The 17,868-nt window shown below is 41.5% G+C and overlaps 2 protein-coding genes across 2 annotated transcripts; one reads left to right on the top strand and one right to left on the bottom strand.

The window, feature by feature from the left end:
- Positions 1 to 935: 935 nt before the first annotated feature.
- On the bottom strand, positions 936 to 13,294 carry LOC131689247 (BSD domain-containing protein 1-like). The gene is made up of 4 exons (XM_058974205.1): positions 12,690 to 13,294; positions 11,985 to 12,569; positions 2,301 to 2,452; positions 936 to 2,082 (listed from the first exon to the last, which is right to left on the bottom strand). Exons 1-4 carry the CDS (start codon positions 12,701 to 12,703, stop codon positions 1,577 to 1,579), a joined length of 1,257 nt encoding a protein of 418 aa, XP_058830188.1. The 5' UTR covers positions 12,704 to 13,294; the 3' UTR covers positions 936 to 1,576.
- A 2,446-nt stretch (positions 13,295 to 15,740) lies between these two features.
- Positions 15,741 to 17,349, top strand: LOC131692085 (m7GpppN-mRNA hydrolase). Its single transcript, XM_058978937.1, has 2 exons — positions 15,741 to 16,118; positions 16,175 to 17,349. Exons 1-2 carry the CDS (start codon positions 15,843 to 15,845, stop codon positions 17,207 to 17,209), a joined length of 1,311 nt encoding a protein of 436 aa, XP_058834920.1. The 5' UTR covers positions 15,741 to 15,842; the 3' UTR covers positions 17,210 to 17,349.
- The last annotated feature ends 519 nt before the right edge of the window (positions 17,350 to 17,868 follow it).

Below are 17,868 nucleotides of genomic sequence, written 5' to 3' on the forward strand. Positions count from 1 at the left end.
CTTCCACCATCCTCGTGGTTTACTCCATTTATCACTGGCGTCACATGTGATATTTGGGTACGGAAAATGATTTTCTGAACAAACAATCAAATGAAAGAAGATTGCCAGGTAATTAGTGCACTTTCTGCACCAGGTATCATATCGCATTTGCAGATACACATATTACGATATGATGGCCGGAAGGATAGATAAGTAACTCAAGCTCCCCAGATACAACGAGAGCCAAATACTTAATGGATATAAACGTATTATCACAGGTTTAGTTTCAGGACATTATCCTGCCAAGTACTACCTGAAAAAACGGAAAAATCAATCGATTCTGTATCTAAGAGCCCGAGAGCTCGGAACATATTATTTGCTATTGTGAAGCACTATTTCTTCGAAGGAAGCGAACTTCGAAAGGCACCTTATGATGCTTCGCCAGGTATGGACTACCTGTCCTAAACGGGTCCTCAGCTGTACATTAATAATGTAGTTCCCGGTTGGTATGACACATGTGGACAAACAATCGACTCGCTTCCAACTGCATTGGATTCGGCCAATTTGTAAAATGTAGAGCAAACAGGGGGAGCCACAAAAGATAACCTGAATGGGGCTCGAAGTGGCAGTTTTCCCTAAAAAACATACGCAGAGGATACAATGATTACACAAAAAAGCAAAACGCTATTTCTTTTGGAGTTGAATAAACGGATTTCAAGTGTACGCTGGTGATAGGGTCATTTGGTAAGAGAGATCAGCGCTCTCTTGCTTTTTTAATTCGCAACGACTTCAAGTATACCGTAACGTTGATCAACGTGGATTTTGCACGCTTTCCATCGTATTCGTTTCATGGATGATACATTGAACAGAGTCAAATAAACGGAATTGTAAAAAAACACATCATCTATGTGAAAGGATTTCGGATAGACAAAAAGCTAAATTACGAAAACATACGGTTTTTGGTTAGTAGTAAAATAATTCTCGTTATAATTTATTTCTGCTTGCAACGTAGAGTGATAGCAATAATGTTCTGCTTTCTCTTCTATGTCATCCAAATTTACCAAATATTGTAGTCATTATCTAAGGAAACAAAATTATCATTTTTACACTACAGACCTCCTACGTAACATATCAGATGAATTATTTCACATCGTTTGCTGGAGCAGTACTCTTTTTATTCTGCAAATCAAACGCACTCTCAAGTCACAAGAAGTAATATATGAATATAGAATGCATCGAATAAAATTAAACATGAATATTTTATTACACTTTTGCCTACTAATAATTAACATCTTAAATTGAATTTAAGACAATCATGCTTGTTTTAAAATTTACAAAACTCATTTGTAGAAATATGTGTTCTCTAAGGATTTCAAGTCCAAATACACTTTTTATATAATCCGATTATTTCCCGGACCAGTGCCCGACGTAATAGACCGATTTTGTTCTAAAATGCGTTTCAATGAACTATTAGTTCCATTAACAATGTACATACGAATACGGACTTTCCTAGTACAATTTGAAATAGCTGTTTTGAGGAATAATCACCATCACTTACCGTGAGCTGTAGACTGGAAGAAGAAGGAAAAAATGCTGTTCATTCCAAGTCAAACTCTTTCTCCCAACTTTCGTCCGAATTCGATGATGAAACGTCATCTTTTGTAAAATGGTCCTTCTCGATCTTCAGTTCCTTCTGCTGTTGCTGCTTTTGTGGCTTCGCCGGAGTCTTCTGTTTAGTTCCGGTAGTCCCGACCCTACTGGCGTTTTTCACATTGGTAGCCTTTTGCTGCTGCTGGAATTTTTGGTTGATGTTTCTACTATTAGCACTTTGTGGTTGTGATAGAGCTTTATTCGTTGTCGCTGTACCGCTAGCGTTGCTGCTGGCAATGGTCGATTTCTTCTGTGGAGTCTTTTCGATGTCTGATTGAACGAGCAAAGCTTCATCGATTGGCTCCATCTGGCCGGAAACGATCGCCTTTTCGCGTTCTTTAATTTCCTGTTCGTACTCCTCCAGCAGGCGAGCCTGTTCCTCCTCGGACAGTTCCATATTGGTAGCGTCAAAATCCGGCACTTCAGCCCAGGCGATGTCATCTGGAATAATGTCTGGCAATTGGTAGTGGGTTAGCTTATCGTTTGATGTCACACAAATAGATAAGGCGAACTTGTCTTGTTTTATTTCGGATGAACGGAAAAATATAACATAGTATATATTATCTAAGACTTGTTAGTCAAACTGTAAAAATATTATTGGCATGCATAAAGTCAATAAATCATACGTAAGGTTAATAAAAACAACTAATGATCGTCAAATTCGGCCCCACCTTCTTCAATTGTCCGTTTTGGTTGATCGGTCTGTACGATCACTTTTGATGGTGCTACGGTTTCGGTAGAAGCCACTGCAGCCTTGGCCTTTCGTTCAGCCAAATCTGCATTGGCGATGGCATCCTCTAGCAGCGCTTTTTTGAACAAATATCTGAAAAGAGACAGTGCGGTAATTTTTTTTGTTAATTGCTTGTAAACAAACTAGTTCGTTGGCGAAACAACGGCGACGTATTCTATTCTCTGTGGAAAATGTCCCAAGTATTTTGGACCTCTTATTCTTTAAAGAATGACGCGAAATACTTCCAGTAGAACCAACATTATTAATTTGAATTAGCATAAAATGCCTTCACAAAATTATTACAAGTTGTAGTGTAGAATATCAGATGCGTTTTAAAATAATTAAGAAATTGTTCTTCTGTGTAAGCCTAATCGTGAGTCTGAGATCAATTCCAGTTGATGTCGTTGGATTTTTTGAGGTGAAAAATCCATTATCACAACTTCAGAATGGAAGTAAAACCGTTGTGAGGATTGGTTGTTAATTGGGGTACGATGGAATCGTCTTAAAAGTACTCACATTTATAAAGTTACACCTCTTCAAAAAAAAAAATTGAGAAAAGTTCTTAAATCATTCCACTAAATCTTAAAAAGGGAAAAAGTATGCATAGATGATTTTTTTCTAAGAGTCAATATTCCTGACAATCCTCTATGCTACAATTGTCTACTGTATCATTAACAATATTCCATAGTGAATCACATCGACCATATAGCAGTGCAGGGTCAAACTCCCCCTGGCGGTTCTAAAATAATAAGTTATTGAGCAAAGATTAGCTCTACTTTGTTTGTAGGGGAAAGTAAGGCATGTGGGGCGAGTTGAGAACCCCTGTTTTCAAATAATTTGTGAAGAATTTTAGGTTTTTTTTGCTTACGCGAATGGTCTGCAAATCATCATTAGATAATGTATTACTTGTATTACTTAATGTGTTAAATAAAACAAATCTTAAGCCACAAAAAATACAAGAATCGGACGGGATGTCAAAAATCTGAAAACATAAAAACCAAGCTATATGAAATAAGCATTCGCCTGACCTATGCGAACGGTAGTTGAAAAAATTATACATTCATAGAATATTTCACCTACTTCCAACCATTGCAAACATTAAAATAAATTACTAAGACTGTACTTTCTACAAAAAAATCTACCGAAATAGCTCTACAGTATGGGGCAAAATGAACATCACGCAAAAATATGAGTTTATTTTTTTAACCCTTTATGGGCAGCCAGGAGCGAGGGGGTGGCTACCGGGTTTCATACATCCTTGACCTGACGGACAAAGCTATGGTGCCTTGAACAGAAACAACGTTGATCCAAGGCCATCATTGAAATGATAAGTGTTGCGTTTGAGATGCACTTTCCCCGGTTGACAAGGAATACCTATAATTATTACTTGAGACTTTGTATGTATAAGTATAATTGTGAGCCTGTGGTGGTGGTGTGTGCGTGGAAAGTGTGAGCTTTAGCGTTCCAGTCCAGAGGTGAATATCTGTCTGGGTTGACGTGGGTGTTCACTAATAGCGTAATAGTGTGATTGCGCAGGGCTCGAGCGTTTGATTGTTAACGTGTTTGTCTCTTGTGCTAACGTGCATGTTAAATTCGCGTGCATAAATTCGATTTTATAATTATGTGGCCATTCGTATATTCGCGTGTATTCTTGAACAATCGAGCACGGACCGTGAATCGTATAATTAATTGATAGTTTATGGTATATATGGTACAAGAGAGTCAGTTTCCTCATATCACTAGAGTTCCCGGTAATGCCGCCATGGAACGTGCTGTCTAGTCTAGGGAATATGAACTTATTTTTTTTATTGGTCGAGCTGAAGGCATGAGTCTAGGCTGTTAGGATCGAGAGTAGACTTCCGGACGTGACCGATACATGATCGCGCGAGCAGTGGGTTAATACTTGAGACCGCGTCTGTAATATTATAGGTGCTGAAACGTTCACTTAATTACCGGGGTGTTTTAATGTTGGCGAAATTGCGGGCGTACGTATGTGTTTTTTTTTTGCAATAGAGAAGACGTTTATGTACTAACCCAGTACACGTGCTATTAGTAGGTGTCCAAGCTACCACACGGGGTGTACTGGGGGCGAGTCGGGCTCGAATGGTGACGCTGCCATTAATACCGACTAAACTCCATTGGGCTCCGCCATCGTTCCCCCCAGGGACTACCTCTCGGTATTACTTCTGGGGGGATGGCTGTACTTGATGTACTCATTCACTCTCACTCACGCGTTCATACGTCCTGTATGAGGCTTACTTGGATGCTCTCTCTCTATCGCACCTTGATTCACTCTCTAACACTCCACATGAGGCTGACTTTTGTGCTCACCTTTTTCGTTCTTTGCGAGGATGACTTGTGTGCTCACCTTACTCATTCCTTGCTAGGCTTGCTTTTGTGCTCGCCTCTAGCATACCATGTGAGGCTGACTTGGATGCTCACCCTATCACCTGGTTCACTCTCGATCGTATCACACTATTATTCCCCTGTCGCTCCCCCTGACAGCCCATGTGGGACATTTTTTTTAGGCCCCACATCTGACCAGGGCCGTCGAGAGCCGCGTCGGGCCCCAAGGCTTGTATTAATGAAGGCCCTTTGAAACCCAAGCCCTCTAGTATATTTTAGTACCTCTTCAGCCATGGGAAACTCGTGAGTCCTTGGTTTCTATTAGTCTCCGGTTTACTCATATTGCCACATTCATAGAAAGCATTCCAGACAGGAGACTTTCGACAGCTTCTTATTCTGTGGTATTCAAATCGGGTAAAATTACCATAGCTTCGAGTTTTTCAATTTGCAGCTACTCGGGAATCATGAATCAGTAGCATCTAGTTCAAATGGCATGTTCCCCATGTTGATCGGAGATTTGTGCCTTGCCATGAAACGAATTTTCATGATTTCCCTGATGGGAAGGATTGAGGAAGTGGTAAAGTTAGGAGTAATGAATATACCCAAGAGACCACGAAGCATTATTTAATGGCTTTGGATATGTTCTATTTTCGCATACAAAACATATTCTTTACGGATTCATAGTTCTATAGAGATCGATAAAGCACACTTAGTGTCGGAAAAGGCGAAATAGTGTGCCAGAATAGAGCTAGTTCAGAAGCACCTTAATGGCTGTCAGCAATGTTAACCTAGAGCCGTGTTTTTGAAAAATAACTCTTCTCTTCTTTATCGACGCAACAAAAGAAAAAAAAATAACTTTCGATAACGTACCCACCCTTTCTCTCTTCTTTTGTTTGACATACCGACTGTTTAAATTGATGATTTAGCGCCTCTAGTAATGGGATGGGAAAATTTGCATGTATACTTGTTTTAATCCAATTTCTACCTAGATGTTCGGTTTAAATTATGCAAACGTCTACTGTGGATTATATTTGCAATTGCATTTTTTCGAAAAATCGCATTTTGATTTTATGTTTATTGCATCATCATTTATTACATGAATGTTTACGAGTTTAGGTGACTATTGGAACGCATATGTATATTTGTTATTGTTCGATGTCTCAAAGCACTATAAGAAGATTCTATATAAGTACTTAGAGTTTTCTATAAAAGCTTCATAGCATTTATCTTCAAAAGCTTTTTAGCACGATGTCTATGTTCTGTATGTTGATATAGTGCTAGATTTAATGCTTTACATTTTAGGTGCATTGAGGCACTAACAATACTTGTATACGGCTTGTTAGCAACGTAAATGCCATCTTATAGCTTATCTAGAATTTTAAATTCGTGCTAATGGTTATCTGGGCAACGACACAAAACAATTAAAACAGAGCATTCTGCATCCCCGGAAGGATGCTGAACGATCTGCAGATGCTACAATAGCAGGAATAATACTTCCAACCCCCGCGGGGACCCCGGAGGACATTGGAATTTTTGTATTAACAGTGAGCGGATATATTTCGTTTCGCGAAAAAAACACTTCTGCTTGATTGATGGTCTGGAACATAATCATCGCTATGTCTAATATGGTGAAATTGTAGGGTGTAAACATTGGCCATCTTTAACTACAAAACCAATATGTACGGATCTGACAGGAACAAATATTCACTCAACAACAATCACGCCCAGTATTTCCATGCCAACAACCGGCACCACCAGTGAAGAAGTGAACGTAGAAGAGGACGGATGCGTTTGTGTGGGCGCTCGCATTTCTGTTTGACGCTCTATTGTTTTCTTCGAAAATACTTTAAATTGGCTTCTCAATATTTTGTAGTGTATTTCGTCGATTCAAACAAAAAAAAACTCGTTTTTTAAAACTAGTACACAAAGTAGACAACTCCCTTAAGAACGTTTTTTAACAAATGTCAATTATCAAATAAAGTTTCCATTTTTTTTAACAATTTAATAAGGCGAATGGTTACAAAGAAATTACTATTGCTATTTTTATTGCTCTTCTACGAATACCGGACGTGTCCATCTTCCGGGTAAAATCGCGGGTCCCCAAATACGACCCGGGCTCCAGGGCAATTGTCGCGGCTGCCACCCCCTCTCATCGGGCCTGCTTCTGACATACCATGCGAGGCTGACTTGTGTGCTCACCTTTCTCATTTCTTGCTAGGCTTACTTTTGTGCTAGCCTTTACCATACCATGTGAGGCTGACTTTTGTGCTCACCCTTAACATAGATGCTCACCCTTTCACTCCTCTGCCACGCCAAGAGGCATCGATAGCTAAGTCCCAACATACTACGCTACGACCCTCCCATCTTGGCATGAGGCAGTCCACATATACGCCTATACACTCGCTCTTCTGCCTTGCTTCGGGTGGCTGGATTTACCCCTTACGCGGTTGCCAGTCGCTGCGCCAAACCTGCCTCAGCATGAACAGACCATTCACTCACCTTTTTTTACGCTCGGCCGTTTTCGCTCCAACTAACCAATCACTAGTTAGTTGTGCCCGTCGTCTGTTGCTCGGTTCGCCAAATTACCTGTAGCCTACAGGCAATCTGGGTGGTAGCAGCCGAGACTGCGTTCCACTTCTCCACCGATTGACACATCCGCTGAATAAGGGTATCAGGGGTTGTGTCCCAGCCACAGACGTCAAGCATTGCTCTTCTTTCGACGTCGAACCGATGACATACGAACAGTATGTGTTCGGCAGTTTCGTCTACACTTGGGCAGTCCGGGCAGACTGGGACCTCCGCGTGCCCGAACCTGTGGAGGTACTGTCGGAAACAGCCATGGCCTGACAGGAATTGTGTCAGGTGGAAGTGAACTTCCCCATGAGGTCTTCCCACCCAGCTCGATATGCTAGGTATCAGCCGGTGGGTCCACCTACCTTTCGAGGAGTTATCCCACTCACGCTGCCATCTGGCGACCGAGGTCACACTGGTGTGCTCGCGGGCTCCTCTATTTCCACGTAGCTCGAAGCACTCCTCATCTTCCCGAATGACCAGCCCGACTGGCATCATGCTCGCTATCACGCAGGATGCATCGTGTGATACCGTGCGGTAGGCAGATATCACTCTGAGGCACATCACGCGGTAGGTGCTCTCCAGTTTCTGTAGGTAACTGGTTACCCTTAGAGCTCTTGACCATGACGGGCCGCTGTACCTGAGGATAGATACGGCAACACCTGCCAGTAGCCTATGTCTACTGGCGCACACCTTTGAGCTGTTAGACATCATCCTCGATAGTGCCGCAACAGCAGTCGACGCCCTCTTGCATGTATAGTCGAAGTGGCTGCCGAAGGTCAGCTTGTCGTCTATAATGACTCCGAGACTTCAGACTCCGCTGTGAGGTGATCGCGACTTCTCCCACATGGATAACTGCATGTTGTGCCGACTTGCGGTTGTTGACGATAACTACCTCCGTCTTATGCTGAGCGAGCTCCAGGCCTCTCGCGCTCATCCATTCCTCCACCGTGTTGATCGCGTGTTCTGCAGTTAGTTCTACCTCAGGGATTGACTCCCCGTAGACCTACAAGATTACGTTGTCGGCAAAGCCGACGATCTTGATCTTGATTCGTTGGATCGCTATCTCGGCAGTCTTGATCACTGAGTTGATAGGGTCCACTGTGGACTTACCCTTCCGAAAGCCAAACTGGTTGCTTGACAAGCCGTCCGTACCTTCTGCGTACGGGGTTAGCCTGTTGAGGATGATCCTCTCAAGCAGTTTGCCAGTCGTGTCGATCAGACAGATTGGTCTGTACGTCGATGGGTCGCCTGGCGGCTTCCCGGGCTTCGGCAACAACACCAATTTCTGCCTTTTTCATCTATCGGGGAAACGGCACTCGTCAAGGTATCTCTGCATAGCTAGCCTGAACATGATCGGGTTCGCTGTGATCGCTGCTTTGAGAGCGCTGTTTGGAACTCCATCCGGCCCTGGAGCTTTGTTAATTGCTAGGGAATTAGCCACTGCGAGTAGTTCTTCATTCGTCACCGGAGCCACCATTTCAGCCGTGCCCGCACTGTCTCGTAGTGCAGGTGGCTGGGTTTGTGGCTCGAGACGGGAAGAGTACTTCGATAATCGTCGCCAACCGGTCCGGAGACCGTTCTGGGGGTGAAGGGCTCCCTTTGGTCTTGGCCATCACGATTCTGTAGGCGTCACCCCACGGACTCGCGGTGGCACTCTCACACAGGTTGTCGAAACACGCTCTCTTCCTGCTTTTAATAGCCTTGTTAAGGGCCAATTTCGCAGCTCGAAACAGTTCACGGCGATACTCTCTTGCATCCTTGGTACGAGCTCTTTGCATCCTACGTCTAGCTCTGAGGCAGGCTGATCGTAGAGCTGCAATCTCGGAACTCCACCAGTATACCGGGCATCTGCCGTTTCTTGGCAGGGTTTTTCTCGGAATAGTGGCGTCGCACGCGCGTGATAGAACGGCTACCAGCGCATCCCCGCTTAGACTGTCGGTGTTGGCCTCCAGTCCCAGGGCCGCGGTGAAAGCTTCGCTGTCGAAGTAATTGGACTTCCACCCGCGTACCTGACAGGGATCTCCCGCCCTCAAATGCTGCACACCATAGTTGATCCTAAAGCGGATTGCTAAATGATCGCTATGGGTGTAGCCTTCGTCTACCCTTCATTTCATGCCTGGAACCAGACTCGGGCTGGTAAATGTTACGTCAATCCATGCCTCCACTCCGTTTCTACGGAATGTGCTAGCGGAGCCATTGTTAGCTAGCACAGTATCCAGTTTCGCAAGCGCCTCCATTAGCGCTTGGCCCCTATTTGTACAGCGGCTGCCCCACTCTACTGCCGAAGCGTTAAAGTCTCCCGCTATAACTACCGGTTTCCGGCCCACTAGGCCTGATGAGAGCCTGTCGATCATCTGGTTGAACTCTTCTATGGGCCACCTTGGTGGAGCTTAGCAGCTACAATAGAACACACCATTGATCTTGGCAATCGCAACACCCTCGGCGGAGGAGTGTATTACCTCTTGAACCGGGAACCGTCCCGTTGTACAGATTGCCATCATCCCAGGCCCGTCCGACACCCAATTGCCGTTGCCGGCAGGGATGTTGTACGAGTCTGATAGGAGGGCGACATCTGTCCTCGACTCCGAGACCGACTGCCACAGCAGCTGTTGGGCTGCTGCACAATGGTTAAGATTTAGCTGTGTAACGTTCACGGCTTCTTCTTATTTGCCCCATCGAAGCGACACGAAGGTCCACCCATAGCAGCCTTGTAGCGCCTATCAGCATCAAAGTGCCACTATGTGACCGCCGCCGCGCTTACGACGAAATTCGAAGCGAGACCGACCCGATTCTCCGCAGGTCCGATGAATTCCTCCCATCAACTCTCTTGACGTCTGTCTAGCCTGAGGCTCTACGTTATGTCGCTGATCTCTCGTTTGCCTAAAAGCGGCAAGATTGGCCTTCTTTACCTGTCCTCATGTCCGCCTACTCTCTTCTGTCCCTGATATAAATCCTGCAATACCGATGTTGGAAATAAACTAAATTTTCATCATATATTTTAAGAGATCTGTATTTTTGTCATAAAAAAACTAATCTTTTCTACCTTGTATATTGAATTCTATTCCTAGTTTTAAGATTGTTGTTAAATTTCTCATAAAAACTTGTTCCCCTTCTCATATATCAAACTGAATTCTTAGTTTTAAGATAGCTGTAAAAATTTTCGCAAAAAAACTTATTATCCCTCCTTTGTATATTAAACTAGATTCCTAGTTTTAAGATAACTGCAAAAAAAATTCAAGCAAACTATTGTATCCCACGGTTGTATATAGCATTGAATTTCTAGTTTTAAGATAGCTGTAAAAAAAATCCTCTTTCCTCGCCCTCGTAACATCCTAGTTTTAAGATATCCAAAATGTAAAAACAAAAGAAATTGACGCCGCCAAGCTAACGCATTTGTGCCTATCAAATAAACGAACTGAATAAAAAAATAATGTAACCAAATATTTACCGTTTTTGGCGATAAAAAAAACGTTTAATTTTAACATAATCCACATCAATATTTCGGCACTCGCGAGTGAAATGATATTTTCATTTCTAAAGTAGTTAAAAGTGTTCAATATTCTGTTTTCCAGAGGTTTTGAAAAGAATTGAATTGTTCTATTTTACCGTTTGGTGGGTTAACTCGAATTTTATACAAATAGGCGTTGAAGGCGTAGAATCAAGAATTAAAAACACAAGTATTATTCAGTTTCAATAATTTCACATCAACAAAAACATACTGGATTAAAAGAAATGTAGACGATATTGTAAAATTTCATTAATTTAAATTCCCTACTCTATTTTTATCAATAAAGTGAACTATAGCGAATATACAAACATATATTCTTCGTCAAAAATTCCATCAACTGTATTGCTTGTGGCACTAAAAACTGGATTCGAACCGCATTGCGCACTTAACCCTTAAATGCACGAGTTTCATTTTTCTATTGAACTCATTTTTTCTGGATGGATACGATATATACCTCTTGTTGAGGCTTTATATCATAAAATTCGGTATGTTGCCAAATGGCAACAGTATGCTCGCAGTTTTCTGCAACAATTTGATCACTCGCACTTTGAAAGTGCGGAGTCCAGGTTAGTGGGAAGTGCGCAATATGATAACTCAGAGCAACACAGTGCTTACTTGTTCCAAAGTTTCCAAACGCAATCGCTTCTTTGTGCTGCATAGACGTGAATGCTCGATTAGTTGGCAAGGAGATATAGTACATTGCGAAGAAAATCACGTAAATGATGAAACACTATTGTAGAACAAAATTATCATAAACATTTGCGATAAGTTTGAATATTTTGTTTCTTATATGAGGGGGTGAACAGTAATAATTAATTTGTGGCCAGATCTCGATCCATTGGGTCAAGTTTTACGCAACTGAATCAGGCTGAATTAGAACTTAGCTAGACAGTCCTCCAATGCCGACAGGTTATCGTAAAATTGATAGTAAAGAAATACAATCGATTATAAAAACAACGTTACTGCAAACGAGAACCTCTCTTTACGTTCCCTTTCAATAATTACTGCTTTATTATAAAACTTATCGATAATTTCCCAGATGTTTTCGCTTAGCAAATTTTGTAGAGTCCGAGAGGCAACGAAAAATCGATTACGAAAGAGAAAGTAAACAAAGAAAGGCTCTCATTTGCAAAATGTAGCTGTGTTGTTTTCAAAAATCTTCCAAATATTGACCTAAAACGGAAATTAATTACATACCTCTTCCAAAAAGTCGTGTGTGGTACCCGATTCGGAACCAGCATGCAGTATTGGTCATTCAAGATCGTACTACTGCTCAATTGCCGCGCCAGTCTCGGTTCTGTGAACTGTTCTTGCTCTACCACTTCCATCCATCGTTTGTATTTCTCGCTTAGCTCATCCGACGGTTCGTCCAGATAGGTCGTTTCCAGCGACTGTAGCTCGGCCAAGTGTCTGTGGAATCCCGTCAGTCCATCTGCCCCCTCGTGGGTAATTAACACATCTTCCCCCTCTTCTTCTTCCTCCAGTGACGGTACCAACGCTTCGGTAACTTGTCCAAGGAATGAACTGAAGCTTTTCTTCATTGCCCCAACGGTGGAATCCGGTTCGCCGAGGCTGAGCGAACGACCAAGCGCTTCGGTTGCGCTAGTTGCTTCCGTCTTCACAGCCGTTGTCAGTTCGGTAAGATCATTCTTGACTGCCTCCAGAACCGAGGCAGAACGGGACTTGGCGGTATCCAACCAGGAGCCCCACCAGCTACCCGATCCAGAAGTACTTCCGGTCGGGCTGGTAGCCTCCTTCTCCGGACTTTTGTCTCCCGTTGAGCTGCCAAATTAGAAACGCAAAAAGGAAAGTTATCGCTGCTCGCTTGCATTGCAGTAAATGTAAACACTTGGAAAGCAAACTACTAAAAAGTGTCAATCAAATGAAAGAAATTTTTCTCACCTTTTGTCTGCCATATCGACACACTTTTCGTAGGCAACAATAGATTACGCTTTATGCAGTACAGACGAAAGAATTTTTCACGGGTTTCAATTGTTTCGTTTATTGCGCTTTTCGATCCAAAAAGTCACTTTCCGGGTGTTTATTCACAAGCACATTTTTGCAGCAAATTCCACCCAGAATTATGGATCGCTGCATAAATTATTGAACACTATTCTATTTATTTTTCCTGCTCCTTTCAAAATCTTAGCTCATTCACTTCAGCGTAAATACCTAAACGCAAACACGAACACAACTGCCAGAACTGGATTATTTTCAGCTACTTGCTGGACGATGCACGTACGCGTACGAATATGAAACGGGAGGAAAACTATCCACACGCATACAGGCACATTATACAGTTTGTCAACATTGGACGTTTTGGTTGAAGTCGATTGTCAAAATATTGGAATAACCTTAGAATTTCAATAACGCAAAAAGTTGGTTCGACAAAAAAAAATCTATACGATCCGGTTGATCCGTGCGAAGGAACCTCAGGGTGTTTTTAAACTTCCAGTTCAATATTCCTAATATTTGTTTCGTACCATTTTGTTCCATATACTTTGATATAAAATAAACGTCGAGACATCTAAATCGAAGTAATAATCAGGGATGCCAGGTGAAATTTTGAAAAATCTGTGCGCGGCCCGTTTAAAAATCTGTGTCTATCTTTGTTACTGAAAACGTTCAAATTTGGCTGATAAGATGTGGTGACCTTTTTTTGGGTTTTGCGCGAGACAAAAATTCTTGAGCGTTTTTTCAAAACGTCATATCTGCAATGAGTTACTCTCTTTGTTTACTTTCTCTTCTGTTAATAATTCTGTTAATAATTAATAGTTACTTTAACATTTATCCCTCAACTCTTTGCATAATATGCTAGTTAAAACCACCGGCTTTCGATCTGTACTGTAAAATAAGTGAAAAGTGTTATAGTGTCGCCGTAAAAATCGAAAGAGAATGTAAACAAAGAGAGTAACTCATTGCAGATATGACGTTTTGAAAAAACGCTCAAGAATTAAGCGCAAGGTCAAAAATTGAGAAATCTGTGCTTAATTGACTTATTTGACGTCTAGGACACCAACACAGTTGCAATGTGTATAGACAACATACATATAACGCTATGTTTTCAATTCGCCATCTGATTTAACCTCATTTGGCAAAAAAACTACCCGATTTAACCTCAATCTCGCACTAACACCACTCCACATAGATTAGTCAATTGTGCATTGTAAAAAAAACTGTGGAAATCTGTGCATTAAAACAGAAAACTGTGAAAATCTGTGCAGTTTTTGCAATCTGTGAAACACAGATAAATCTGTGCACCTGGCATCCCTGGTAATAATCGACAAAAATGCAAGGCTGACAGATATCATTAGGCTGTGCACGCTAACAAAATCGACATAAAGTGACTTTTACTGTGAGCCGTGTTTACCAACATTGCTTCACAGCTAAATCGATCATGAATCGACCAAAGGGCCGAAGTCGCAATGATATCGAATCGAGAAAAATAGCTTTGAAAATTCGGTTCAGAAAATTAAATCGTATTTTAACAGTGTTTGCATACTGCGCCTTCAAATGTATTGAAACACTTTGAAACAATACTAGTTTTCGGAAGCATAACTAAAATGTTTTATATAATAACGTTTTCGTTGATAAAATTCAAAACAGATTATTTCGCCGAGTGTTGTTATGAAATGTTGATTAGGCCATTTTTGAGTCGCCCTCTTGTTTTGACGACTCTTAATTTCGCCCTGCAGTGTCGCCAAAAAACAAAAATCAAATGTGGCTTTCGCCGTGCTCGCTGGAGGGGAAAATTTGTTATTCTCCCTGGGCGTAACAAGCACTTGGTTTTTGTTTAGGGCGATTCTGTTTACGGACCTTGTAAACAATGATGCTGTCAATTTCGCCTGTATACACTACCATAGAAATGCAGAGGCGTAACCCGCCTGGCTTTTTGTTTACAGTTGAAAGTCGGATCCGCCGTTTTGTTTTTTATTGATTTTCATGAAGTGTGAAATATTTATAAATGAGTTTTTATATTTTTTATAAAGTATTTTTACTCCTCTTTCAGATATTAATCAAATCTCTGTTTGTGTATATTTGTTAGTTTCGCCCATTTGTCGGTTCACGATCGAAATAGCAATGTTTATAAACACGGCTCACAGTAAAAGTCAAAGTTATGTCGACTTTGTCAGAGTGCACAGCCTAATTCGCTTACTGAAGTACTAGAACTAAATGAAAGAAAAATAAGCTAAAGACGTTAGTATTGAGGTACGCAAAGACGCAGTATTTCTAGAGAGAGACAGTACATGCCACCGAAAAACTACCTAAAATTAAGTACTTTTGACCCAATCTCGTGGTCCCAGTTAAACACATTCCGGAACCGGTTCGGATTTCTGAATGGACTCATTAAGGATTCCAAATAAAATGCAACAACCGATTCCGACTCAGAATAGGTTGTTGCATTTGATTTGGAATCCATACTGACTTCATTCAGGATTCCGAATCAAATTCCGAATGGTTTGACCGGAAGGTAGGATAAAATTAGGAAAACCGTGTTGAAGGTAGTTTCCATTTAACTACGGCAAGAATAATAACTCAACCTTGAGTTTAATTTACTTGAATTTAAGTTGAATTTACCTAACTTTGAGTATACCCCAAACAACTCAAAAGTACCTTACTGCACGGAAGACCTCGACTGAGTCGAATCTCTCGTTTTGTTTTTGACAACACTAACGGCCAATTTCTTCACTTGGATGAAAACCGGTTTTCGTTGAAAACTGGTTTTCGGCTAATTGGTCACCAGAAAGCCGAAAACTGATTTTCAGCAAAATCCGGTTTTCATCCAGTGAAGAAATTGGTTGTGATAAGTGCAATAGCGACGCACGGCTCAAAATTACCTAAATTTAAGTTAAAAGAACTTATTCTGAGTTGTTTCATCTTTCCGTGTAGGTTTGATTCTGTTTTCTCCGAGCGTCTTTTTATTTCAATCATTGTCTCTGGTACTGGTAGTAAACAGTTCAAAAGTTTGCCCCTCGTCGCACAAATGTGACGTTGAAATTGGAAACAAAATCGGAATCAAAACAGTGTTTTCTTCTAGCATTTCCAATTAAAATAATGGCCACAAATAGCCCCGTGAGTGCAATTCTGTTAACATCCAATTCCGGGAAGCCCAAAGCGAGTCAGCCGCAGCAACAGACGCACGCAATTGACAGTGCCATTCTGGATGATCTTGGTAGCCGATTCATCATCAATGTGCCAATTGAGGAACGAGAGAATCTAATTAGGATATGTTTTCAAATCGAGCTGGCCCATTGGTTCTATCTGGACTTTTACTGCTCGGTTCAGAAGCAAAAGTGTGGCATCAAGCAGTTTGCTTTTCAACTATTTCAGGTATTAAAGTTCAAGTATCCGTTGAATGGTAATCGTAAATCGATTCTGAATTGCAGCACATACCCTTCCTGCGACCTCATTTGATGTCGGTCGATTCAATTTTGGATGATTGGAAGCAGTATAAATTAACTGTGCCAACATACGGAGCAATTCTCTTGTCCGAGGATTTGAAACATGTCTTGCTAGTCCAGTCGTATTGGGCTAAATCATCGTGGGGTTTTCCGAAAGGAAAAATTAATGAAAACGAAGAGCCTCTGAATTGCGCCATACGGGAAGTATATGAAGAGACTGGATACGATATCAAAAATTTGATTGTTCCTACCGAATACATTGAGTTGGTTATCAATTACCAGTACACACGACTATATTTGGTCAGTGGAGTGCCGTTCTCGACAGTGTTCGCGCCTCGTACAAGAAATGAGATCAAATGCTGTGAATGGTTTCCGATTGAACTGCTACCGGTGACAAAGAACGACAATTTTGTCAAGAATAATCTCAGTTTGAATGGGAACTCGTTTTTCATGATTTTACCATTTGTTAAGCGTCTCAAGAAATGGTTGGAAAAGCTTCAAAAGAACAAACACAAGACTGCAAACAGCAGCCCGCCAGTTTTCGCTTCGGCAGGGAAACAGAGTAGTAAATATTTCGAGAACAAAGCAGGAAACTCGGGAAATCAAACCCAGGCGAACAGCGGTCGAAGACGGCAACGACACAAGTCTATGGGAGACATTGAACGGCAGCAACGCTCCAAGTCCAGTGGTTCCCAGCAGGTCAATAACAGCGTACTGAACCAGCCGAGCTCTACTCAAAAAACACCTAGTACCTGCAATCCGACGACTGAATTGTATAACGATTTGTTCGGCGGATCGGTAGAGCTCAGTACTTCTACGTCGGATAAAATGCAGGTTCATCATGAGACTGGAGCTGCTAATAACACGAGTGGTGCTGGATACGGACGGACTAAGAGAAAGTTGTTTGATGCCGTTACGGACGACGTGCAGCCGGAGGCTGTTGACAAAGACCCGTATGCGATGTTCAACGAAAACACCGCTTGGATGAGCTTTAAACTTGACTACAGTAAATTTCTGTAATATTTTTGTTTTATTATACCGACTGGTTACTCTTTCGTATTGTGTAGTGTCTTTGAAAGGATATGCAGTGTTTATTTTTTTTTCAATTTAAAACAACTCATTTAATTTCATGAAGCTAAATTTATTTAATTGTCTGATGATTGCTAATATTAATAAAAAACAGGACGAAATAAAGTTCTTTTAATTTAGATTTATTACCTACAGATAATTTGTTCCTTCAGGGGACGTTGTTGGGGTCTTACCAGCAGTGAAGCTAGTGTCGGATCAGTAGGTTATAGTCATAAAGGCTCCTATCAACTTACATACGGTTGTTCTGATAATTCCACCTTAAGACGTTTTATAAAACCACAGACTAGAATGAATCTAACACTTGATCTTATACAACTGAGAATCCATCAGAACCTATATCCTCATATGCCGTTCTCCTCCGAACGAACCCCTCATTAGAGTGGCGAATGCATTTCTAGGTTCCTAAAGAGGAGTCCGCAATAATCATTAATCTGTAGAATTAAACTCCAGTTCATAGCTGAGCATCTCAATATAGTTTGTTAAGGGGCCATACACTAATTACGTAAGGGCATATGGGGGGAGGTGGAGTTTCAAAATATCTTACAAATTCTTATCTGAGGGGGAGGGTTTGTCCTTTCTTACGTAATATC

Source organism: Topomyia yanbarensis, chromosome 3, assembly GCF_030247195.1.
Source record: "Topomyia yanbarensis strain Yona2022 chromosome 3, ASM3024719v1, whole genome shotgun sequence".
Taxonomy (NCBI): Eukaryota; Metazoa; Arthropoda; class Insecta; order Diptera; family Culicidae; genus Topomyia; species Topomyia yanbarensis.